Genomic DNA, 26406 nt, shown 5'->3' on the forward strand with positions numbered 1-26406 from the left:
TGGGGCGGTGCCCCCTAGCAAGCAGAGAGGGCTTCCAAGGAGTTGGACAGCATGGAAAGTTGTTCTACAAGGAGGGGGAGAGCAAGAATGTTATTAGCAAAAAAAAAAAAAAAAAAAAAACAAACAAAAAAGGATTATCCCAGGCATGGAACTTTCTAGGGCAGAAGCAAAGTGTCTTATCATGCGGATTACCTCCTCTTTCTTTGGGGGGTAGAGAGGACCCAGGTGGCCGACTCAGTGGCTCTGGTTGAAAAATTCCTGACTGACCAGTTAAGGCTACCTTTCTGGGGAGAGTGAAACTGCAGTGAGATTATGATTAAACCCCAAACCCCGGTGTGGGAACTCAGGCTAAGCGACTCCATATTGGGCCTGTGGTTTTTGTGAACACAGAGTCACTTTATCGTGGCGCCAGCCGTGGCTCAGTCCTGCCTGCCAGCTCCAGGGGAGGCCGGGACCGGGGACCCTAAATCCCATGACTGGGGTCCTTCTAAGAAGAGACACAGACACACAGAGGGAGGAGGCCGTGTGGACACGGACCCAGAGACGGCGGCGCTGGGACCACAAGCCAAGGAACGCCGAGGATGGCCAGCCACTACCAGAACCAGGAGGGAGGCGCGGGCTGGTTTTGTCCCCAGAGTTTCCAGAAGGAACCAGCCCTGCCGGCATCTTGACCTCAGACCTCCGGCCTCCAGAGCCGGGAGGGAATAACTGTCTGTTTTAAGGCAGGTGGGGTGGGGTACTTGTTACGGCAGCCCTGGGGAGCTGACGGAGGGGGTCGTGCAGAGCGGGGCCTCGGTCCTTCGGTGCCGCCCCAGCTGTTCCGCCTGGGTGGACGGAGGGATTGCCTGGGCCTGCGGGCCTAGCACGGCCTGGTGGGCGTTTTTCCTCGCTTTCCCTCCAGGGGGCTGTAGGGAGCCCACGGAGGGGGGGCTCTCAGGTGCTCTGAGGGCCTCGGGCGGGGGGAAGACCATCCTCGCTGCACCTGCACGTGTCTGGACACCTGGGCACCCCGCCAGCCTGGACAGTGTCCACGGAACAGGTGCACGGGCCACTGGGACGTCTGGAGACCTGGGGCCAGGGACGGCTGAAATCATGCCGGCCCCCCCTCCCTCCCCGGCCCCACACACCCTGCGGCTCGAGGCTCCCTGCACCCGCAGCCCTTTTAAGGCTCAGGACCACAGACTGCTCCCCCGGGTGGGCCTTGGAAAGCTGGGTCAACGGGGCCAGGCCAGTGCTGATGCCGACATCCTGGCATGGTGTCCCCTCCCTCCGGACCACCCCTCTGCCCCTGGGTGTGTGTGGCCTCTGCCAGCCACTTAACCTCAGCGTACTTGGGTCACCGCATCTAGACAAGTAATCGGGAGGGCTGCCTGGTGGTGGTCTCGAGGTGGGAGGTGCAGTTGAAAGAAAGTGGTCCAGCTGGTGTGATTGCAGAACACCCAGGAAGCTGCCGGGGGGAGAGGGAGGGGAGGAGAGGAGCAGGGAGGGAAGGGAAGGGGAGGAGGAAAGGAGGGAAAGGGACGGGTAAGGAAGGAGGAAGGGAGGGGAGGGGGGGGAGGGGACTTGCGGGAGGGGGAAGGTGGGGAGGGGCTGCCTTGGCCCCTGGTGCTCAGGAATGCGCTTGTGCCCAGGGAAGTTTGAAGCAGGGGGGCGGCCCCAAAGCTAGGTAAGCTCTGGTTATCTTATTTGCCTGAGGAAACCGCTGGGTAATTTACCAGTTAGTCATTATTTCTCTAAAAGAAACTGCTCCGGGCCGACTCTGAAATAATGATTTCTCTTGGTTACTGTTTTCAGGGACGAGAGGATTTTTAAAACACCCAAGCCTATTAATTAGCCCGTTTATTCCACGTTGTTGTCCCCAGGAGATAATTTACATTGATTTACTTTTTGTACCCCGGGGGTGCCTACAGTAGCCACCCCACGCTGCAGTTTCAGGCAATGAGGCTTTTGATTTCCATCCATCACATAATCACTGGGTAAACAAGTTATTCAAAGTGACATTAACTCTGTTGTGTTCTGCTAAGTAAGGAATATTTGTTCCCGCGTGGCATAAATCTGCCTGTCCGAGCCCTTCCTCCCAAGATAGTCCTCATTTCGCACAGCGAGGACGATGACGAAGGCTGCTTTCGAAATGGAGAGTCTGTTAATGTCTTCTTGGCCTGATCCCCTGGGGGTGAAGTTTTGCCCCCATATTTATTTATTTTTTTTTAACGTTTATTGATTTTTGAGACACAGAGAGACAGAGCATGAACGGGGGAGGGTCAGAGAGAGAAGAGAGGGAGACACAGAATCTGAAACAGGCTCCAGGCTCTGAGCTGTCGGCACAGGGCCCGACGCGGAGCTCGAACCCACGGACCGCGAGATCATGACCTGAACCAAAGTCGGACGCTTAACCGACTGAGCCACCCAGGCGCCCCTTGCCCCTATATTTAAATTGCGAGGTGATGTAATCTAGCTGGGCGCGACTCAAAGCCCCCCCGCAAGTGAGTCAGCCACAGATGCCATAGTCTGTGGGGATCTCGGTGGTCGAACTGGGAAGGTAGCAGAGTGGTGTGCCTGGCTCTCGGCTGCTGTCAGGCCTGTCTTGCTCCCAGCTCCCGGAGGTGGCCCCCTGTTTGTTTCTCCCGGTGTCCCCGGGCAGGGGTCTCCCACATAGAAGATGCCTGATAAACCAGCATTGAATGGAAATGAATGAATTATAGGATGTCCTCTTTACAGGGGTTGGTTCCAGAGAGAGAATAGGAACCTCGTGCTCGAATATGATGTCAGACGAGATTCTGAAATTTTCCATTTTATTGCGGCCCGGGTCATGATCTCACAGTTGGTGAGCTCGAGCCTCGCTGACGGCACAGAGCCTGCTTGGAATTCTGTCTCCCTCTCTCTCTCTCTCTGTACCTCCCCCGCTTGCTCTATCTCTACCAAAATAAATAAACTTAAAAAAAAATGGGCAATCACAGAGGCTGATGGCTCTGAGATGTATGTACGGGACTGAACAAGTGTCTTGGGGCCATTAGGAAAGGAAAACATTTCATTGCCTAGAGTTGGTGCTGGTCGAGAAGACAACGCGTGTGGATGTTGGTCCCGGCCAACGTGACTGGGGACAGAGGCTCCTTACCCTTGCCAGAGCCAGCGGCCAGGGTTTGGTGTGGACCTCTGACCTGAGGACGCCTTTACAAGCTGCTACAGGAAACGGGATGCAGGGTGGACCAAACGCTGTGACATACAACCCCGCAATTTCCGTGGCTTACTCGGGAGAAACTCTTCTCCCGCTGGTGGAATTGACGCAGGGGGTTAGATGGCTATCTCGTGGCCACACCACTTAGGGCAGGGCCAGCAAACTTTCCATAAAGACCCAGAAAGTAAATATTTCCACTTGTGGGCCTACGGTCTCTATTGCAACGACTTGACTCTGTGGTGATAGCCCCCAACGCACTCTAGGCAATGAAAGGGCCGTGTGTTTCAATAAAACTTTATTTACAAAAACAAGAGAGGCAGATGTAGTTTACTGACGCCTGGCTTAGGGCCTGGAGTATTCCTCTGAATCTGCAGGGCTCGTGGGGTGAGGGCAGGAGGGAAAGCATAGAGGACCGTGTAGCCCCGTGCCACAATGGCACACACCTTTTCCACCACATTCCACCGACCGGAACCTTGGCCGTGGCTCCCCTACCTGCAGGGAAGCTGGAAATGTGGAAGAGGACTGGATGTTGGCAAGCCTGTGGCAGCCTCCGCCTCCGGCCCCACCAGGAAGGGAAAAGGACAGCCTCGAGGTGGTTGGTAACACAGGGACAGGCCCTGGAACCGGCAAAGCTGAGTGTCAATGTCAACTCTGCCCTTACCATCTGTGGGACCATTCCGTGTCTCCATGTTCTCATTTGTTAGAGGTCGCTTCGTGGACAAAATAAGGTGCATGAAGTCTTGGCCGGGGGCCTCGCACAGGGGAGACTCTCAGAGACCGGGGGCTTTTTGACAGATACTTAACACCCTTGGGGCACCTGGCTGGCTCAGTCGGAGGACCGTGCAACTCTTGATCTTGGAGTCGTGAGTTCAAGCCCCACGTTGGGCGCAGAGATAACAAAATAAATAAACTTTGAAACCCACCAACGAGCTGAGCTGGTGAGTGTGTGAGACCCAGAGCAGAACCAAGCGCCAGGACATCCCTCTGGACCAGGAAGCCTGCTTCTTTCAAAGACCAAATAGCCTCGCTGTGGAATACTGTCTTACAGGGAGGATTAGATCTTAGCACCATCTCTGTAGTGAGAGAGAGCCCATTGGGAATATACATATATATTACAGGGGCTTCTGGAAGGCAGTAGGAAGTAGAGATTAAGAGCAGAGAGTCTTGGGGCACCTGGGTGGCTCAGTCAGTTGGGCGTTGACTTCGTGAGTTCGAGTCCCGCGTCGGGCTCTGTGCTGATGGCTCAGAGCCTGGAGCCTGTTTTGGATTCTGTGTCTCCCTCTCTCTGACCCTCCCCCGTTCATGCTCTGTCTCTGTCTCAAAAAAATAAATAAACGTTAAAAAAAAAAAAAAAGTGTAGAGTCTGGAGCCAGCCAGACTGGGTTCAAATCTGGAATCCATCACTGTTGGCCAGGTGACTCAGGCTATTCACCCAACTTCCCTGAGCCTCAGTTGCTTTGTCTGTAAAATGGGGATAATCATACCTTCCACAGAGGGTGCCATGAGAATCCAGGGATGCGTGTGAAGTCATGGGGCAGAAGGTGGGGGCAGCCAGCCCCCTATACATGTTGTGATTGTCCCAAATCATGTGGTCGCTGCCCAGTACCTCCTTCTCTTTTGGAACGGTGCCCCAATTTTCCTCCAGGAAGACTCACCCTCCCCATTCTCAGCCATGTGGTTTGGGTGGGATTGATTGAGCCTATCTTCGGCTCCAGGGCGAGCCCCAACTCGAGTAAACCCATCAGTGTAGCCACAGAAATTGTTTCAGGGCTGTGGCAGCAAACCACTCAGCCAGTAGGACTCAATGAAAACGCATGCTTGGGATTCTGGGGGAACAAAAGGCTTCTGCCTTCCGTGGGCTTGATGGAACGAGGGCTGTGGGGCTTGGAGCTTGGGCAGCCCTCTTGTAGCCATGAGGGGAGCCTGGGGGTGAAGCTGACACACCGAGGGAGGCAGAGGGAAGATGCAGAGAATCTGAGCTTGTTTGATATTGATGACATTGGCCAAACACCTGGAACAAGCCCTACCTGACTCCATCTGGATTTTCAATTATAAGAACCAGTCTGTCTCCTTTTGTCTGATTGCCTGCTTATTTAATGAAGTCTGAATAGGGTTTCCCGTATTTGGAAACGAAACATCCCTAACTGGTATTTCTGGGTCTGTCCTAGAAAGTGTTTAAGCTGTACCTGTTGGGACACCGGAATAGGCATCCGGATGACAGGAACTTTACTTTCATACAATAAACCTTTGGCGTTTTCCTGGGTACACCGTCTCCCAGACAACTGGAGTGCGGACGGGCTTGAACTCTAGCAGCCCGTGGGGCTGATCCCACACCCTGGGTGTACTGCCTTCCCTTCCCTGACTCGCTTCTCTCTCTCCAGCCAGTATTTACCAGGGTCCCGGATAAACCACCTGCATGTATATCCTTGACTCAGGGTTTGCTTCTGGGGGAACCCAAAGACCTGGGAGAACCGAGCGAGACCTCTTCAGAAGCCTGTCCACGTTGGGCCCCAGCGTGTCCCCATGTCACTGGCGTCCTCAAACTGTGCTCTTCCTTCCTAGGACTTACCACGAGCTATGCTGGTCTGGTCCAGTTCATTTCCTTCTGGAATTATCTGTGGTCTGACCTCCTGCGTCCCGGCTTCCTCTCTACTCAGGACCACACCAGCACCTGCCGGGCTAACCACCGCGTCTGCTGGGCTAGAACAACACCCGGCACATCGCAGACACTTAAGCAATACTGCCCGGAAACCAACTATTGTCCCTCCCAATCGGTCTTGGCTGTGGCCCAGGGGTGGATGACCCCTGACCCCTACCACCCCTCACCCAGCGGCCCCGTGACCAGACCTGCCCCAATACAGCAGAGAAGCCACAACATCACTTTTTAATATCGTTTAATGTTTCTCTTGGAGTTGCGGGGGGGGGGGGGCAGGGGGCAGGGGACCCCTGAAGCTTGGGACTGCCGAGCTCCCCAGGGGATCTTATTTTAAGCTGGTCATTGGCCAAGTACAGTGGAAGCCTTTGGAACAGCAAGATTGGCTAATTGTAGCTTGGGGCGCCCAAATTCGTTCCGTTCCCTGCCGCCCTTGGTTTTGTCCCCGAGAGCAAAGGTGACTTATCAAAGTCTCGCCACATTTTTCACATGTTGTTTGGTGCAGGCCACCGCCAAGGCAGAGCTGGGCTGAGTGCAGTCTCAGGCGGGGCCCCTCGGATGACCAGGGAGCCACAGGGCTCTGGGGGACAGCCCTTTGTTTCATTTTTAGCTGACATCACGTTCCTGGAGGGGCCCCTTGGTTAGAGGTCAAATGCCGGGTCGGGCAGGTGCTGGCCGAGGGTCGTGAGGCACAGAGCTGAGGCCATCCCAGCTCTTTCAGCTCAGGTTGTGTGAATTGCCACATTACATCCCCTTCCTGAGGCTTCTCGTCCACACGCGTAAAACGGGCAGGTTCTGAGAATCCGTGCGGCACGTTGCCCCCAGCTGGCAGGGTCGGGGAAGGAGGGAAGGGACCAGAGGCGAAGAGAAAAGTCCAGCTCCAAGCCTCATCGGCAAGGGGGACACACTGTCCTCGCACAGGTGGCCCAGGGTGGCCTGTGCAGGCCTGGCCTTCTGGCACGTTCTATCTGGCCTGCATGATCAGGGTTCCTTTTGGTTTCCTCTGAATGTCTTTGGGCCCAGCCAGCGCTCCCGGGTTCTCCTTCCCTTTCTCCCTCTCCACTCCCATGCCAGCATCTCGCGGTCTGTGAGTTCGAGCCCCGCATCAGGCTCTGTGCTGACAGCTCAGAGCCCGGAGCTGCTTCAGATTCTCTGTCTCCTCTCTCGGCCCCTCCCCCGCTCGCACCTGTCTCTGTCTCTGTCTCAAAAGTAAATAAACGTTAAACAAAAAAATTTTTTTTAAAAAGGAAGGGCTATATTCATCCAAAATTTTGGTGTCAGAAATCCCACAGAAGGCTGTGGAAACAGTCCAGATTGTGGGAGGCTAAAGAGATAGGCTGCAGAAACGCCTTATCCAGCTGATGCCGGACCTATCCTGATCGGGGGAGAAGCTATAAAGGATATTATTAGGTCAACTGACAACATTGGAACAGACAGTAGATTAGATTAAACCATTGCATTGAAGGTAAACGTGCTCATGTTGATAACCGTACTGTGGTTTTGTAAAAAAAAATATTCTTACTCTTAGAACAGCCATCGCCCCCTTCTCCCGCAAAGTATTCCAGGTCTCCCTGGCTCTCCAGCTTAAAACGAAGACAGTGGTTTACCTTAGAGCTCCCTCTCCTATTTTCGGGGGGGATCATGGATTCCTTTGAGAATCCGAAGAAATCACGGACACTTGGCATTATGAAATGCACATACATACACACGCTTTGTTGGTTGTCACCTCCAGAGACTCCCAGTCCCCTCTTGGACGGATGGCTTCCCGACAGGCTTTCCAGGGACTATATTCTAAAGTTCTAGAAGCGAAGGGCCATGCTGTAGCCAACTTACTCTCAAATGGTCCAGAAAAACCTACTATTTGTATATAATAAAAAAATTCCAAATGATAAAGCAAAATGGTACCATGTGTTAAAAAAAAAAAAAAAGAGGTATGGGGCGCCTGGGTGGCTCCGTCTGGTCGAGCGTCCGACTTCGGCTCAGGTCAGGATCTCATAGTTCATGGGTTCGAGCCCCGCGTCGGGCTCTGTGCTGACACAGCTCAGAGCCTGGAGCCTGTTTCAGATTCTGTGTTTCCCTCTCTCTCTGCCCCACTCGTGCTCTCTCTCTTTCTCTGAAAAATGAACATGAAAAATTAAAAAAAAAAAAAAGAGGTGTTCAGGGATCGGAGGTACACACTTCCTGGTCTTGCAACTTCTCTGTGTTTGATGTTTCTCAAATAAAATGTGAAAAAATCAGTTGCCTGGTGACTAGTAATTATACAGTAAGTGATGCTCAGTACTCCCGGTGAGAGGCTTGGAGCCCGTAGGTACAGCCCAGAGCCAGCAGGAGAGGAGGAGCCCAGGTGTCTGGGTAGGAACCGGGAGGGCAGCTGGACATCTCAGCGAATTTCGATTCAAACTCGAACTACTTGATTGTTGCTAAGGGAGCAGCTCTGTGGATAGTCAGGGCCCAGGGCTGGCTTTTCTTGTTTTCTCTCTCTTCTGGTCTCCAACCTGCCCCTCTGTGGCATACACTGTTGCAATGAACTCGGCTTCCCAGAATCCCACACTGTCCAAGCGGTGAGGGACTTTAATCGCCGTCTGGTCCCACCTCTCCCCGGCATCAGTGAGAAAAGGAAGGCCCGGTGAAATCAGCTGCCTGTCCACTGTGATAGGACAAAGGAAGGGTGACAGCTGGTGCCAGACTTACCCCCAAGACCACCTTGCTTACTCTGCTCAGGGTAGCGGGGCAAAGTTACATCCTGGCCACACGCTTAACCTTGAACGTTTTCTGGGAGGGCTTGGGCACTGTTTCAGAAAAGCCTAAGAACTGAAGCTTGATACACTAGAGAGAGTGTCCCGCTGGGACTCAGGAGGGGCAGATCTAAGGAAGTAAACTGGCTGTGTGGCCTTGGGCAGGTGGCTTTCCCTCTCTGAGCCTTGGTCTCTCCATCTTAAATGACAAGAGTTGATTTACTTAATGACTTCATATCCTTTTACAGGGAGGCATGGATTCCTTTGAAGAGCTGATAGAATTGTTGGGCCCTTTTGCAAAGCCGTGCACTTTGAGATGCACGTTCCGCGTGGGCTGACTGCTCGGGATTCATGACTCTGGCCCCGCGGCACCCCCTGCCCGTATCTGGAGCCGCTGGGTCCTACATCCGCTTCCTCCCTGGGACGCAAAGGGCCTGTGAGTTCATGAACGAACGGATAAATAGACAAACACATTTACATCTAAGCTGAGGAACGTACCCTTTGGCAGCTAGGGCCCGGTCTGGGGAGGCGGCAAGGGGCAGATCGGAAGGGTGCCCTCACTTCCGCACCGGAGCTATACCGCCCCCCGTGGTGGCCCGGCTGAGGGTGGGAAGGGGCGGCTTCTGCCGCGCTGGGGGATCCAGCAGCAGGAACGGTTCTCTCAAGGGGCGATGCAGGTCCTGCAAGAGTGAGCCTCTGTCAAGGCCAAGAACTGGCCACCTGGAGAACGTCCCAGCCAGAGCGCAGCTGGCCCAGGGGGGTTAACGCAGAGGCCGCTTCTGCCTTCTTGGCTGAGAGCGTCCAGAGTTGGGGGGGGGGGCGGGGAGGCAGCGGCATTGGGAAAATGGAACATACTGGGGCGAAAGGGGACACACTGAGCCCTGCGGGAGCCCACGATAGGATGCGCCGTGGTGGGGGGATCTGATCAGAAGGGTTCGCAGTGACCGGACCCTCCGGTCCCTGGTGGCAGGGAGGCCCCCGCAAAGCGGGTCTTAGGGGAGGAACGGAGTCCTGCGGGCTCGGTTCTGTGGGCATCTGGAACGCAGCCTGGGGTGTGGAGCACTACAGGGAAGGAAGGAGACTGGGGGATGACTGACTGACCTAACAAAGAGCGGATGTGCTCGGCGAGGGGCAGGGAGAGAGGAGAGAGCAAGGAGCGTCGATAAGGTCGGCTGGAGTCGCGGTGGCCAGAGGGGTCCCGAGTCACGACAGGCCAAGCCCGGTGGCCTTGCGCCCCTCCCAGCTGTGGGAGCGCTCCTGGCGCTCTAGAAACGTCCCACCGGATGGTCTCCACCGTGGTGATCTCTAGCCCGGTCAGCGCAGGGCGATGGGTCGCGGGGCCGCCCTTTCCCTGGAGGGCCTGGAGTCACAGGGCTTTAGCGGGCGAGGCGGGGCCCTCCGGGCCCAGGTCGTCGACGTCACTCAGAAGTTCGCGCTCGCTGGCCGTGGCGGCGTTCTGCAGGCGGCGGATGCGCGCCTGGACCTCCTCCTGCTCCCTCTTGAGCTCCAGGTAGGAGTGCGAGAAAGTGTGGAAGATGGACGTGGCGGGGAAGGCCATGATGAGGATCCCGCTTAGGATGCTGCTCAGGGCCACCATCTGACCCGGCACGCTGCGCGGGACCATGTCCCCGTAGCCCACGGTCGTCATGGAGATGATGGCCCACCAGTAGGAGGCGGGGATGCTGGTGAACTCCAGCACCCTCCCGGACTCGTTCTCCGCCACGTAGACCAGGGGGGAGAAGAGCGTGACGGCCACGCAGAGGAAGAGGAGGAGGAGGCCGAACTCGCGGGTGCAGCGGCGCACGGTGAGGCCCAGCGTCTGCAGCCCCAGCGAGTGGCGCGCCAGGCGCATCACGTACAGGATGCGCAGCGCCCGCAGCACGCGGAGCGCCAACCCCACCTTCTCCAGGTACGAGCCCCCGCCGGGCCAGCTGCCGTCCTCCCGGGGCTCGCCGGACACGGCCAGCGACACGTAGTACGGGGAGACGGCCAGGATGTCGATGATGTTCAGGGGCCCTTGGAAGAACTGACACTTGTCCCGGGCCTGGACGAACCGCAGGCAGAACTCCAGGGAAAACCAGGCCACGCACACGGTCTCCACGACGAAAATGTAGTAGCATTTCTGAGAACACTCACCCTGGGGAGGCGACAGAACGCTGCATGAGGGGTGGGTGGCAGCACTGGGGCCGGGGGTGGGGGGGGGATGGGGAGGTGGAAACCATCCTGGGTCGCTAGATGAGCGCTGCCCTCTCACCCCTCTCTCTCTTTGCCGGAGGAATCAACACCTATTTGCCCAGAGCCGTTCTTGCTTGGGGCCTCTTTGTGACAGCGGCCAACCTTCACCTTCACCGACAGAAGCCCCTGTTGTGTACCGTGCCCCACCCTAGTTCTGTCACGTGGGCCACACGGTGATGCCGTGAGCGGGCAGCGCGACCTCATTTTGCGCCCAGGACGTGGTTCCGAGCAGCGAAATGACTTGCTCGAGCTCACAAGCAGAGAGGAGACGCGCTCTCAGCCGTAGACGCTGTTCGGCGACTGCCCCGCCTGCCACCCCTCATTCACTCATCCAACAAAAATGCATGGAGGTCTCCCCCCTGTGCCGGCTCCTAGGCTCTGTGGGTGGCGTGATCGAGAAGCAGATGTCGCTGCTGGGAGCTCAGAGGCTGGCGGGGCAGAGAGGGCTCCCGGGTCCCCGGTACAGCCCTCTGATGTGTGACTGCAACTATTCACGCAGGGTCTGTCTCCCTCGGGAGATTCCGGCTTGAGTGGGGGGGGGGGGCTGTCACATGGTTCGTGCTCCCCACCTCTGGCTCCTGACAGAAAGTTCCACGAGCCCCTGTGCTACTCAAAGTATGGTCCTTGAACCAAAAGCATCAGCCTTCCCGGAGAGCTGGGGAGAAACCCAGAATCTCGGGCCCCACCCCATCCCTCAAGGAATCGGACTTTACACCTCAACAAGACTCGCAAGTCTCACCTGGTGGCTTGGAAAATCCTGATGTCTGGGCCAGGACCCCAGAAATTCTTTTTTTCTAATTTTAAAAAAATGTTTCTTCATTTCTTAGAGAGAGAGAGAGAGAGAGAGCACAAGCTGGGGAGGGGCAGAGAGAGAGAGGGAGACACAGAATCCGAAGCAGCTCCAGGCTCCGAGCCGTCAGCACAGAGCCCGACGCGGGGCTCGAACCCACGAACCGTGAGATCGTGACCTGAGCCAAAGTCACTCAGCCGACTGAGCCGCCCAGGCGCCGCTAGAAATTCTAATTTAGTTGATCTAGGTTTGAGCCTGAGCAGAACTTTCCAGAAGTCCCATGGATGATTCTAATGAAGAGCCAGAGTTGAGAACCCGACTTCGAGTATTACACACACACACACACACACACACACACACACATCGCGATGATGGATGAAGGAACGAATGAGAGACCACAGCCAGTTGCCTGAGTGAAAAGCATGATGTTGACAACTGTAGTTTTCTTTGGATTAAAAAGCTCTCAAGTGGAAAAAGAAATTATTTCCAGGGCCTGGGCCCACAGGAATACCGAATGGAAATGAAATGCTTTTTATGTCTGGCCGCTAGAGGAAGAGAAACGGGTGATCTGTCCCCATCTCAACTTGCCTGTCCGGGCCCGGGCAGCTTTCTCCCGGGACCTCTGTCCGGTCTACCGAAGGGGTGGAGGCGGGAGGCGGGGAGGGGGCTGCTGAGGGCACGGAGTCCAGAGCGTCTGTGGTTCCACTTCGGCTGCGAACCCGTTGTCCCCCCTGCACCACCTGGGGTTTGCTTCACAATCCTGGGAGTGCTCACGAGTTTTGGACCCTGACTCCCCAGGAGCTGCAGACTCGCTGTGTGACCTTGCAGCGGTCACTGCCCCTCTCTGTGCTTCAGTTTTCAAGAAGGAGCTCGGAACAGCAGCCGTATTTCTCAAAGCCGATTCGGCACACCCTGCATGGGAATCCCTCCAGAGGGCTTGTCGCAAATGCAGATTCTTGGGCTCTGGTCACAAAATCAAGCCCTGCGGTGCGGCCCAGGAATCTGCACCTTGACAAGCCCTCCAGGGGACCCAGGGGCACCTGGAAGTGTTTCAGACTCTGGGCCGGATTGTCTCCACGAGGCTGCTTTTGTCGCTGACCTTTTGGGCGTTTTCCCCTTGGCGCAGGGACTTCTGGTAGCCTGGGAATAACCCTTCCAGACCGGGGACCCAACAGCTCAAGAAAGTGACTCCGGAGAGGTGGAGAAGGCTCTGTGGGCCCTCCCTCCGCCTCCGTGCTGGCGTTTGGCTATTCAAGGCACGCACCCCCCACCTCCCTGCGGCCACCTCCCTGCACTGCAGCAAGCTGTCCTCAACTCTGCCTTGCACGGCTGCTCTGCCCAAACCCTGAAACCACCCTCCCCACACTGGGCCTCCAAGAAATGCCCCCCTCGCGGCGGGGATTTATGGGGCCTGAGCTGAGCAAGTAATTCCCAGGCCAGCCACGTTCGGAGAAAAATAGGAGGGAAATGAAAAAGTTACCTCTTCTCTCTCTCGGAGGAAGCTTCTGGTTGTATCTTGCAGGTAGGGTGAACAACGAATCCTGGTTTGCCCAGAACTTTGCGGATTTGAGCACAGAAAGTCCCAGGTCACCGGACCCCCCCCCCCCCGCCCCCCGCCGAGTCCCGCGCAAACCAGGACGGCTGGTCACCCTCCTGGAGGGCCTCGTCTCTCGCTTTGGTTCCTCCACACGGTGAAGAGGGTGAATCAGGCCTAATGGAGACCAGAGGGTGAGCCAGGCCACGCCGCGGGCGTTCACGCTCAGGATGTGGGGCCACGAGAGCCTGACGCAGAAGAACACGCCCTCAGCGTTTCCGTCTATGTGACATTGGAGGTGGTGGACAGAATCTCCGAAAGAGCGGCCGCCTCTGGGTGGGGTGGGGACCGGCTGTGGGGGGACACGGGACAGCTCCCTGGGGAGATGGGCGCTGTGCTCGGGGAAGCGGGGTGTGGGTCACACGGGTGTGCACCGGCCGTTCCTTGCACAGCCAAGGCCCGTGCGTCTCAGTGTATGTCCATTGGGCCTATAAGACCGCAAAGTAAAACCAAAACGAACACCCGCGAGAATCAGCGATCGGGGTGGGCAGGGAGGGGAGAGAGAAGCCTGATTCATCCGTGGAAACTGAGTCATGGGTCCGTGGGGGCTCAGCCTTACTCCACTTGCTTTGTAAACGCCTGGCATTTTCCACCGCGAAAAGGCGAAGAACAGATCAGGGTCAGACATCAAAACCACAGTCGGGTGGCAGTCCACACTCCGTGGGGAGGCGAGGGTTATAAAGACAGGACAGAACAAGGGCTGCTGAGACTGTGAAGATGTCACAGGCTCTAGCGTTCCGGCGCGGCTGCTTGGAAAACGGGGGGGGGGGGTCCCTCCAAAATTAAACACACGTTTGCTATCCGAGCTGCAATCCTGCTCGTGGGCAGACATCAGAAGGCACTGGAATATACCCAGCAGGCAAGCACCGGAAAATAACTGCGTTATTCTGTAGCCCAGAGTGGAAACAGCATAAATGCCCGTCGGCTGACGGACAGATCCACAAAACGTGCTCTCTCCATACGACAGACTATCACTCAGCCCCGAAAAGGAACGAAGTGCTGACAGCCTGGGTGAACCTTCACGGCCTCACGCACCGTGAGAGAAGCCGCACCCAAAAGGCCAGACGCCGCAGGGCTCCGTTTCTGTGAAACGTCCAGAGAAGGCAAACGCAGGGAGACAGAAGGACATTCGTGGTCGCCAGGGGCTGGGAGGGCGGGGGGAGACTTGGGGAGCCGCCGGAAGCAGGGACGGGGTTTCTTTGTGGGAGGATCCACATGCTCTGGGACAGTGGCCGTTGCACACAGCCACTGATGGGTGCACTTTAAAAGGGTGCATCTTGGGATGTGGACTATGATGGCTTCATAAAAAAGGAGGCAGGACCCGGCCAGCTCCAGGCTCGAGCCGGAGCTGGTCGGGTCCTCTGGGCGAGCCACTGAGGGGTCCCACAACTTTGCTGCAAACCCTCTCCCCAAGCTTGGGAGCGGGGCTTCTGTAAGGGGCTCTGGGGTCAGAGGACGGCCAGGGCCTCCCGAGGGCAAGGCCACTGTCTCCGGGGCCCATAAAGACAGGCTGCCCCCACAGATGCTGCAGGTGCAGGGACGGCCAGTTCCAGAAATTCCATCCGGGAGGGACCTGGGGCCCAGGGCTTGACCTCGGAGCTTTCCTCACACCCCGGGGCCTCAGAAATATGGCCCGAATTGGCCACCTCCTGCCTCCTGGTAGCTCGGTCCTGGCCCGCATCCACACAGCAGCTCGGGCCTTCTCCCTTCTGCCTGTGAATTCCTCCACTTGTGCCCTGGCCTTGGCCTTGGGTCCAGGGCTGTTTCCTCGCCCTGCTGACTCATTCTTCTTCCCGGCCTCTGCGCTTCCCCTGGGAGCCAGTTCGGTCTCTGCCCTCTCTCCCCTCCGTGATGCCCCTTCCTGACCCTCTCTCTCCTCCCCCATCCCAGCCGCCTTGCTCCCCAGCCCTGGGACACAGGGGCTCCGGAAGCAGGGGCCAGGGGGGCAGATGGGGGCCAGGGGCATGGAGACAGGCGAGCGTGACGAAACGGAAGAATCAGCTGCAATGAGTCAGGAAAAGTGGGTCCTGCCCCGGAAACAGGGAATACTTCTTGCTGGCCCGGATACAGGGAGAGGAGGCTGGGCAGGGAGGGGAATGAACCCCAAACCCAAGAAGCTAGGGGAAGAAGAACTCCCCGGGGCAACCACCGAATGTCACCGAACACAGAGCAGCTGCTGAGAGCGAGGTGCCGTTTACGGAGCAGAGGCAGGATTCAAGAGAGGGGCAGGGGACGACTGGCCGCTGCGGCGTGGGTTCCACGGACCCGTGGGGAGGCTGGAGGGGTGTGTCAGCAAATGGTGGAGAGACCGCGGACTATTACTGGGCCACGAGAAGCATGAGACAGCGACACAAGCTGCTGCGCGGACGGACCCTGAGAACACCACGCTGAGGGACGGGCCGGTCACAAAAGGCCACATGTGCGTGACTCCACGTGCACTGAAATGTGTGGAGAGGGGGGAGTCCGTGGAGGGGGAAAGTGGAGGGGTGGTGGCTGGGGGGGGGGGCTGGGGGTAGGGGAGGGCTGGGGAGGGAGCGGTGGAAAAGTGCTGGAACTTGGTAGACCCGGGGACCACACAAGACCGTAAACGTACCAAGAAGGTAAATTTGCGTTCCTGCCTCCAGCACCTAGAAGAACGCAGCGTGTGGGCCCTGGGTAGCTTGTCGAAGGAATGGAAGGTCGGATGCTGGGATCTCCTGTCAAGTGTCTGCCACCGAGGGCTGATCAGACCAACACTCACTAAGCGCTTCTCAGGCACCAGCACCATTCCCCCTGCCTTAGGGACTCGGCTCGGCCCTTCTTGTCTACCCTGCCTCCCCCCCCCCCACCTCCGACCCCCGCTTCCGTTTTAATTTGCGACCTCCAGTGCAGACCCCTCTCCCCAACTGCCAAGTTGACTCTAAGAGATTTTGCTGGAAGAAGGTAGAAGATAAAGCAAAAGGAAAGCTGCCCCCCCCCCCCACCGCCCGCCTCCCAGCCCTGCACCGAGCCTGATGGAGGAGGTCTGTGCGTCCCAGTCCTGGCACGTCTGTCCACTCGTGTGGCGTCAATTCATCTGAGCAGATGTCGTCCCCCAGGACAGCATGGCCCCCAGAAGCAGCTGGCCAGCTAACCATCCCCGAGGGTAAATACAAAATACCCAGGCAGTGGTGAAAAGAACATTATCTCCTTATGTAAATATAAGGACACCGCCTCAAAAAACAAAGACCACCTCCCCGGCCTCCCCGAGCTCCAAATTACTATCTTAACAGAGAAACAGGGGCGCCTGGGTGGCTCAGTCAGTTAAGCCTCTGACTTCAGCTCAGGTCACGATCTCGTGGCTTGTGAGTTCGAGCCCCGCGTTGGGCTCTGTGCTGACAGCTTGGAGCCTGCTTCAGATTCTGTCTCCCTCTCTCTCTCAAAAATAAACAAACATTTAAAAAAATAAAACAAACAAAAAAACACCCTTTTTTTGAGGGCAGCAAGCCCTCTTGCCCCAAGAGCAGAACCACCAGCCTGGCTCTTGAGCCCAGATGGGCGGTGGGAGGGGGCTGCTGGTCCTGCGGGCCTCCCAGCGACCTCTGATTTGAGCTCCTGAGTCCCCGACCAACCAAGCCTGCGTTCACACCCGGGGTAATTTTCAAAGCGTTAGGCTTTGAAAAGACCTCGTCCCTCTGCGGGGGGTCTAAATCCTGGCTTCCGGGAAATCCCTGAGGAACAAGTTTATGGAAATCTAGGGGGTCCTTTCTCAGCAGCTGGAATCAAGAGTACCCTTCTGAGGACGGGGGACGGAGGCCACTTTTTTGGTCCTAATTTTGTACTGCAGTGTCTACGTGTAAATATTTCTGTGAACAAGCAGGCTCTGAAATCACATCATGTGGTGCTAACAAATAAAACAATGTCTCTATTTGGAGCTATAGTCCTCCTCCCCCCACCCCTACCCCCCGGGGGGAGAAAAAAAGCTATTTGAAAGTCAAAACGTTTTGGTTGGTTTGCTTTAGGACAAAACATTTATCGGTTGCACAAGATACGTGTTATTCAGCAAATATTTGAGAGCCTACTCTGTGTGAGGCAGGGGCTGGTTCTCCAGCTAAGTCCTTTCTTTCTGGAAAGTTCTCTGATCCTACCAGATTGCCCTGGGCTATATCTTTAAGAGAAGTTTTGTACACGGACCACGGTTGTGGATACACAGGGTACACTATCTTATACGCGTGTTCTATTCATCAGTTCCCTGTATCTACCATAATGCAAGTTCCATAACTAGGGTAATGGGGAGCCATGGAGGAATGTAAGAGCAGAACAGGAACAACATTTTAAATTAGGAAACAATCCAGTTCTCGGTTTGAAGCTCTCTAGTAAACTTTCCAACAAAATATCGAATTCGTATCTCACTTCCCAGACTACCTGGCCCCTGGCAAGGAAGGAGGGGGGCAGAGTCACTTAGAAGTTTACTCAGCTCCAAGTTCCCCATCCAGTGGGCCTGACTGGGAGGCTCAGGGGCCAAGTAACAAGAAGGAAAACGGAGGGCCTTCGCTCTGTAACTCCAAGAAAGCTAAACGCCCCGTGCCTCACTTTCTCCACCTGAATGTGGAGCCGGGATGCCCCCGAGGACTCTGGTTCCAGAAGGCAGGGATTTTTGGCCGGGGACAGCTCGCGGCACAGAGTAGCTGCTCAGTAAACACACGACACGTGCACGGAGCGCATGAACCCTCACAGCAACGCGGCTCGCTTTAGGGAGGGGGAAACTGAGGTTCAGAGAGGGGAACCAATTTGCCCGCGGTCACGGAGCGGGGAGAGGCAAGCTGGGCCCGCCCGACCCACACGAAGCCCAGGGGTGACTTTGTCAACAGAGGCCACCAAGAGGCAGAGCCACCTCGTGACTTTTGCCGGCCTTAGGCTCTTCATGCGCCTTTTCCTCCAAAACAAAGCAAAACCAAAAACATCCCCAAACGTTCCCAACGGCGTTGATCTGACCGGGCACACAGCCCCCCGCTGGACAATAATCTCTTTCTCTGCTGTTTTAAAAGATACGGAGCCCGGTCCACGGGCCCTAAGCCCCTCGGGCCTGGGGCCTGGGGGGCCGGGGGCGGGGAGCACTCACCTTGTCCTCCTCGGCCCTCACGTCGGGCATGGTGCTGACGCACAGGCTGACGGCCGTGGTGGCCACGAAGAGGATGGACAGACAGGCGAAGACCTTGCCGGGGAGCCCCGAGCGCGGGTTTTCCACCGTCTCCCGCAGCCAGTCCATGAAGACCCCCCAGCGCGACGGGTCCCCGGGGGGGCGCCGCGCCTCGCGCCGCAGGTGCAGCGCCTCCTGCTGGCGGAGCTCGCGCAGCTGCTCCAGCTTCCGGAGCAGCTCCAGCAGGCAGCACGGCCGCAGGTGGGCCTCCTCGATCCCCCAGTAGGCCAGCTCCTCCCGGAAGGACAGCACGCACGTCTCCCGCAGCAGGGCCAGCCTGCCGGCCGCCAGGAAGCTCACGATCATGCCGAAAGCGCTGGGGCTGCGGTCGAAGAAGAACTCCCGGGTGGCTTCGTCGTAGTCGTCGCAGAGCTGCGCGATCTCCTCGTGGCTCCGGCAGAACTTGAGTTTGCTCAGGCGGCTCAGCGGAAACTCGTCGAGCGTGCTCCAGGGGAGCACGTACCGCCGGCCCCCGACGTTGACCAGGATCTCCTTCTCCAGGTCCGCCGCGGGGGAGGCGTCCAGCGCGCCCACCTTGCGGGCCCTGCGGTAGTAAAGCCCCTTAAGGGAGCGCGGCTGCAGGGAGCCGGGCAGCGGCTGGCCCAGGGGGCTGCAGGAGCCCCGGTGGCGGTGTCCGGGAGGCAGGCCCCTGGCCCTGAAGGGCATGGACATTGCTGGAGACGTCCTGCACCGGGTGGGGGGGGGGAAGGGGGAAGGTAAGACAAGAGGGAGAAATCAACCTCAGGGCAGGGTCCTCGACCGCCCGGATGCAGCTTCACCACTGCATCTGCGTGGTTCGTTTTTCAAATAATCCAACAGAGACTTACTGAGCACCTACTCTGTGCCTGGGACCCGTCAGTGACCCAAGGAGATGATGACATCCCTTCCCGGGTCAGAGCTGTGCCCCTTCCAGGCCCTGTGGTCTTGGGCACGTGGCTTCACCTCTCCCATCGCACTCCACCCATGCCAGGCACAAGACTTGTACCAATCTTAGGAGGTACAGCTGGTAAAATAGAGCTTAAGAGTGTAAGGGTGTCTCAAGTTCACTGCCAGGTTCTGGTCCCTTACGGACTGCCACAGCAGGTGGACTGCTCAGCCTCTCTGAGCCCTTTGCTTCGTCTGGACAGCTGGGGTAGTTTGAGTACCCCCACCTCACTGGGCACAGGGAGGGTTCCGTGCAGTGCTGTCCAGGAAGCGCTTATTCAGAACGCTTCTAGGCGCTTCTGAGGTGCCAGGCACCAATCGACACGCTTCCTCTACAGTAACGCATCTCAACAATTCCACAAGGTACAATTCCCCATTTTACAGATGAGCAAACGGAGGCCCAGAAAGGTTCAGTAACACAGAATGTGTGCTTAAGCCCAGCGTCTGACTCTCAGGAGCCGCGCCGCAATGGCCTCGTTTGCCTCTTCCTTTGGAGGACTTTTGCCATCAACGACAGCCCCCCTCCATGTTTCCCGGGGTGCTTGCCTCGGCCACCCTTGCTGTGTGACCTTGAGCCACCCTTGCTGTGTGACCTTGAGCCATTACTCCCCCTCTCTGTTCTCTGCGAAGCGAAGGGACGTCTAATGCGCGCTCCATCTCAGACCCATTCGAGGCGCTTGGCTTAGGATGAGGGCTTGAGATGTAACCCGTGCATTTAAAAAACCACCTCTGCCACCTCCCCGGCCTCAGCGCCCTGCCGCCGTTCCCCACGCTCCCGCTTCTAGCCAGAGCTGTTTCCAGAGCTTCTACAACCTTACATTCCAAAACGCACTCCAATCAAGACAAAAACTCGGCGGCTGAATGGAAACAAAAGTTGCTCTCAATTTCAGCGCCAGCTGGATTCGGGCAGGCAGCGAAGAGTTGAATCACAGCCTGTGCGGTTCACACTTGCTCACCACCCAGCGTTCTGTTACTCTGTATGCATTACTTCCTTTACGGCGTATGGCCAGAGGAAGGCGAGCAGCGTGCAGAGAGAACTATTTGGAAATCCGGGGAGTCCTTCCCAAGTGCTCTCCGTTTCCCCGTGCAAAACCCCAGACCCAGAGAGCCGAAGTGACTCATCCAAGGTCACAGAGCGAATCCAAGTCCAACCCAGGACTCTTGTCTCCCAGCCTGGGGGGGGGGGGGCTCTTTCTAGACAACCCCCTCCCCCCCCAAAAAAAAATCCTGCCCTGTCTGCATTCACTGCACAAACCCAACTTGGCAATCCACTCCCCCAGCCCCCGCCCCAGCGGGCACACACAGCTCTGTCCCGGGCAGGGAAAGGTATTCGTTCAAAACAGCAGCGCTTTGGCCCAGAATGTCACACGTCCTGCAAGCCACCACCCCCGCCCCCCACCCCTGCAGCAAACACTAACTTCTTCCCCCAAAGTTGAACTCACCTTCCTGTCTCTGGGAGCCCTTTTCCCGCTCTCTCTCCACCTGGCAAGGGGAGCCCGTGTCCCGATGGCCAGGGAAGAGCCAGGTTTGTGGTGGAGATGAAGCAGAAGAAAAGAAAAATCCCGCACACGGCAGTCTCTGGCAGAGTTAGTTTCCAACCTCTCTTCCCTTGCCTCCTCCCGGAAGCGGAGGGACATTCATTCTGCACCTCTCTCTCCCGCAGCTGCAGAACGGCCCTGGGGCAGTGGGCTGGGGCTTCTAGAAGGACCCAGAAGCCCCTTCCCCGGTGAGAGGTGAGAGTCCTAGGGGCTCGTGCTGGGAGCCAGCCAGCTGTCCTGCTTCAACGGCGGGCTCTGCACTCGGAGCCCCACGGGGACAGCCAGTGTGGTCCTGCAAGAGACGCGGGGGCGGGGGGGGGGGGACGGGAATGGCTTAGAAATAATCTCTCCATCACCAGGCTGCCGGAAGACACAGCAGCAACCACGGCTCTGCCAACTGCCTGGGAGGCGAGGAGAGCTGTCCTGCCCTCCCCTCCCAGGAGGGACAGAACCCGAAAGGAGCAGAGGGCAACTTGGGGCCGGGACATCTGCAGCTACCTGCCCCGCAGCCTGGAGGCTCCTGGGGGTGGGGGTGGGGGCGCCGATGAGGGGGTGGCGCGCAGGTAAAGGCTGCGGGAGGAACCTACTGGTAAATCACGGGTCGGGGACAGGTGGGGGCAGAGAAGCCCAGCGTCTGAGCGCCGGGTGGAAGCTGGCTGCGTGCTGGGCTGATGTGGAGTCACACGCACCTGGGTCCCCAGCTCCCACGTGGGTGGCTGGCTGGCCTCGGGCAGGGGACTCAGCCCCTCCGAACCTCGCGGTCCTCGTTTGTGAGACGCACGGGGGTGTGGGGGTTCAGAGAGGTCACACCCCACAGCAGAGGCTCCCAGTGCGGTTTGGCTCCCCGGGGGGGTAAAGAGGAAGTGGAACAAGGGCCAGGCCAGGCGTCCTAGCCTCGGCTCTGCGCTCCCTCGCTGTGCGTCCTCGGTCGGTCTCTTCACCTCTCTGGGCCTCCGTGTTCTCCCTGGTCAGATGAGGGCAGTCAAAGCAGTGAGGGCTCGGACTGCCCAGCCGTCTTCTCCTGTAGGTGCTCAGTGTCCCCTGGCTCTTCTTAATTTTCTTAAGAGGTTCTCAGCCCCAGGCTCTTGGCTTCCAAAGGGGAGTTACTCTCAGTTCCGTTTTGCAGACAAGGCCCGGAGGTCCGGGCAAGAGGTTTGCTCAAGGTCACCTTGCTGGTTGGAATCTGCACGTGGCAGAGACTTTGAGGTCTGATCCAGGGTTCTGGAGGGGGGAGGGTCTGAGCGCGGGCCTTTCATGGCTGCCCGGTGGGGGGTGGCAGCAGCCGCGGGCCTCAGCGCGCTCTCCCTGGCCTTGGCCGTGGGGGTAAGTCCCGGCAGGAGCAGAGGAACCAGAGGGACAGAGGTGGTCTAGGGTCGTGGCTTTTAGATCGCACTGTGTGAAACCCAAGCGTTCTGTAGACGCGATCACGGGGCCTGGAACGAGGGTGACAAAGGGTAGGAGGCGGATGGGACTCCCTGCCTCAATGTGACAGCTCCACTGTCAGTATGTAAGTGGGACTCCCAACACGCCAGGGCCCCAGGGGCCCATCTTCACACTCAGCCCACTGGAGGAGACCCCAGAGCGCCTGTTAGGGATGGGTACGCTCTCCCCTCTCCCCTGACTCCCCAGTTCTCAGACCCCAGAGCCGCCCCAACACCTCTCATAAACCAGACCCCAAACGGATCTTTCCAGCTCGTGCTGGTTTTCCCCCCTTCTCTCTCTGTCTCCCCACGTCCCCTGACTCTATTATTGATCTCACCCTACCCTCCGGCCAATTGCCCCCCCAGCTTCCTCCACCCGCCTCTGGTCCCCTTTGTGTCCGGAGTGCTGGGTTCAAATCAAGGATTTAACGCTTCCCTGCTGGGTGACCTTGAGCAAGTTTCTTAACCTCTCTGCGCTCGCTTCGGTTCCCTCACCTGTGAAATGAAAATGATAACGCCTCCCTGTTGCTTGGTTGTGAGCCCTGCACGAGTGAGTTCTCACTGATCAGGCGCTTACAAGAGTCCCTGGCATGAAGGAAGTCCGTTCAAGTGCTTTTGCCGTGATTACAAGTATTATCTCAACAACTTCTGCCCAACTCACACGAGGAGATTTTTGTCTGAGGACAAGAGTTTCGATAAAGTTTTAACTGCCGTTGGAAAGGAGTTTTAAAGGAAAAGCAGAAAGGGAACGATCTAGTCCGAGCCCCTGATAAGTCGTAGAGGGGGCGAGGGGAGGACTGTCTGAGCTCTCGCGGGCCCCTCAGTGGCAGAGCGGGGCTCAGTTAGGACTCACACTCCAGTGCTCTTCCCACAGCCCCAGTGTGTTCGTTCTCTCAGCACTGCTACTCTGCCCAGGCTAGAGGACTTTGACTTTAGCCCGGTGCCCAGGCCCACCAGCCCCTGCCTCAGGGCATTTGCACGCGGCTCGGTAAAGTTCCAGTCACCTTTTAACTCAACACCACTGCCTTCCTGCCCCTCTGTTCCTCTCCGTTGTGTCCACTCAACCCCTGCTAACCAGGGAAGGTAGTCTGGCCCCAGCCTCTCCGGCATCCTGCAGGTCTCGGATGCAGGACCGCCTATGGTAGCCTGTCCTCTCTCGTCTGAAGGACCGTGGCCTGCTGGGCATAAGCGATGGGCCGCCGTGACCATGGATGAGTGAGTGCCCCCAGGGCCTCTGTAACCAAACAGACAAGCACCGTGGCCTAAAACAACGCAAACGTATTATCTTCCAGTTCTGGAGGCTGGGAGTCCAAAACGGGTCTTAAGGGGGGCTAAAAACAACGTGCCGTCAGGCCCGCCTTCCTGCTGGGGGTGATCGGGGAGAAGATTTAAAAAAATTTGTCTGTGGCGCCTGGGTGGCTCGGTCGGTTAAGCGGCCGACTTCGGCTCAGGTCACGATCTCACGGTCCGTGGGTTCGAGCCCCGCGTCGGGCTCTGTGCCGACAGCTCGGAGCCTGGAGCCTGCTTCAGATTCTGTGTCTCCCTCTCTCTGCCCCTCCCCCGTTCATGCTCTGTCTCTCTCTGTCTCAAAAATAAATAAATGTTAAAAAAAAAAAATTAAAAAAAAAAAAAGTAAAAAAATTTGTCTTAGGTTAAATTAACAGGCATCCTGGTACCAGGGGGGAGGAAAAGCCAGCCTGGAAGAGATCATATTTCAGACCCGGCGACGAGGTGTTACGGGCGTGAATAAGGCAGTGGCTGCGGGGCATGGACAGGAGGACCCATATGGAAGGTGCTGGGCGAACAGCAGCTGGGGGACCCTGTTTCAGCCGCAGCCACGCCCCACCAGGGAGATCTGGCTAGCAGCCAAGGCCACGGACCCCGCTGGAGTGACCTGATCACCATCTCTGGGCCACTGGGGCCATTCAGCATGACCTCATCGGGGAAATCGAGGCAGCTCCGGATTTCGATCGTGGACTCTCATTCATACGAGCACGCGCAGATCTTTGGCGGCCAAGAGTCCCAAAGGCAAGGTGGCTCCGGGAGCAGGTGGATGTCACAAAGGAGGCCGGCTGGGCGCTGTGGGTGGGGCCACCCCCCCCCCCGCCCGACTCACAAAGGTGAAATGTAGGTCCAGCGTTGAGTATCTTTACATTTTTGAAAGAAGAGCCACCACCCCGACTTTTGTGCTAAATCCCTCAAATTCTAAATGTTGCCAACTAACTCGGAAACGTATGAAGCACCACGGAGCAAGGCCCGTGCCTGTCTCCTAGGGATACCCCGAGGACAGCATAAATGCTCGCTCACCGAAGGGCACGGCGGGTGGGAAGGCTGGTCACAGTGCTGTTTCAGCGGGCCCGTGATCCATGAGAAAGCACAGCGCGTGTTCGCACAAGAGAATACGAGACCGCGACAGGAATGCACACACAGGACCGTTGGCAGCCACTCGAAGAACCTCGGTCGTTATGTGGAGTGAAGGCCACAGAAACAGCCGACACAGCATGGCTCCATCGGTAGAAAATTTAAAACCAGGGGGGGCCTGGGCAGCTCCGCGGGTGGGGCGTCCGACTCTTGATTTCAGCTCAGGTCGTGATCTCACGGTTTCGTGAGTTCGAGCCCCGCGTCGGGCTCTATGCTGACGGCTCGGAGCCTGGAGCCCGCTTCAGATTCTGTGTCTCCCTCTGTCTCTCTGCCCCTCCCCCGCTCGGACCCTGTCTCTCTCTCTCTCTCTTTCTCAAAAATAAATAAACTTTTTTTTTTTAACGTTTATTTTTATTTTTGAGACACAGAGAGACAGAGCATGAATGGGGGAGGGGCAGAGAGAAAGAGGGAGACACAGAATCTGAAGCGGGCTCCAGGCTCCGAGCCGTCAGCACAGAGCCCGACGCGGGGCTCGAACTCACGGACCGTGAGATCATGACCTGAGCCGAAGTCGGACGCTTAACCGACCGAGCCCCCCAGGCGCCCCAATAAACGTTTTTTAAAAATAAAAAAAAGTAAATAAAAATGGGCAGAACTAATCAAAGCCAGCACAATTACCTCCGGGGGCGTGTAGTGGGTCCCGAGGGCTGGTCATGTCGCTCGATCTGTGTCTCTCGGGGGGGGGGGGGGGACGCTGATTCCACATTGTGTCGAATCTGTGCAAGAGACGTGTGCAGCTTAGTATGCGTGTTGTGCTCAGATTGAAAAAGCTGTTTTGAGCAACCACCACCGAAGGCCCCAGGAAGACATACGGAGGGGCTGGATTCCGGCCCGGGTGGTGCCCTGTTAGGAGCTGGTTGTCACCGGGAACAGCTTTGAAGGGGCTCCAGCCCCGGAACCTCTGTTTTTGGTCAGCCACCTCTAAAGCCTACAGTTACGCCCAGTTCTGTGTCTTTACCTGGACCGATCCTGCCCTCCCTCCCTCCCTCCTGGAATCCTAGGGTCCTGAGGATCCGGAAAAGTCAGCGGTGAAGGTCTGCCCTACCGCCTTCCACCTCCCTCTGCCCTTTCCGGTGCACAGAAGTTGTGGACTGTCACCACAAAGGGACATACACGCCAGGCAGCTGAGCTCTCCCAGCTGAGTCCTTTCTGTTGGAGGGACGGGTGCCTCCCTGGAGATGAAACGTTATTATATCCTGATTGCAGGATTACAGAGCGGAACGCGTGCCGGGGTCTCAGCCCCCCACCCCCGCCAAGGGGCTTGTACCTTTCGGCTAGGACATTTTTCAAACAAGTGGAAAATTGCAAGCCTCGGCTCATAATTACTAGCATTTTGTCATGAATATATTTGAATATATATATATATATATATATATACACTTTATATATGAATGTAGTTTTTTCCAAAGCATTTCAAAATAAACTAGACACCATGACATTTCCTCCTGAACTCTTCAGCATAGACATCCAGAAACACAAGGATAATTTTCTGTGTAATCACAAAACCGTTATCACACCAAATGTGATTAAAAATAAAGAACGATTCCCTACTATCACTTGATTCCCCATTCATCTGACACCCACGTCTCCGGAATGCCTTTTTATAGTATTGTAGCTCTCCAAAGACCCAGATCCAATGAAGGGTCACATATGACATTTGCCAATTGCGTTCCGTTACTTTTTTTTATAAAGATTAAAAAAAATTTTTTTTTGACATTTATTCATTTTTTTTTGAGAGACAGAACACAGCGTGAGCAGGGGA

At 56.9% G+C, this 26406-nt stretch overlaps 1 protein-coding gene across 1 annotated transcript; it reads right to left on the reverse strand.

Moving 5' to 3' along the window:
• Positions 1-9929: 9929 nt before the first annotated feature.
• Positions 9930-19018, reverse strand: KCNG4 (potassium voltage-gated channel modifier subfamily G member 4). The gene is made up of 2 exons (XM_047077443.1): positions 18263-19018; positions 9930-10700 (listed from the first exon to the last, which is right to left on the reverse strand). The coding sequence occupies exons 1-2, from the start codon at positions 19010-19012 to the stop codon at positions 9930-9932; spliced, it is 1521 nt and encodes a 506-aa protein (XP_046933399.1). The 5' UTR covers positions 19013-19018.
• Between the last annotated feature and the right edge of the window lie 7388 nt (positions 19019-26406).

The sequence above is a fragment of the Lynx rufus genome, unplaced genomic scaffold, assembly GCF_022079265.1.
Source record: "Lynx rufus isolate CCGP_SWC_20201006 ecotype Redwood Valley unplaced genomic scaffold, mLynRuf1.p SCAF_16, whole genome shotgun sequence".
Classification (NCBI taxonomy): domain Eukaryota; kingdom Metazoa; phylum Chordata; class Mammalia; order Carnivora; family Felidae; genus Lynx; species Lynx rufus.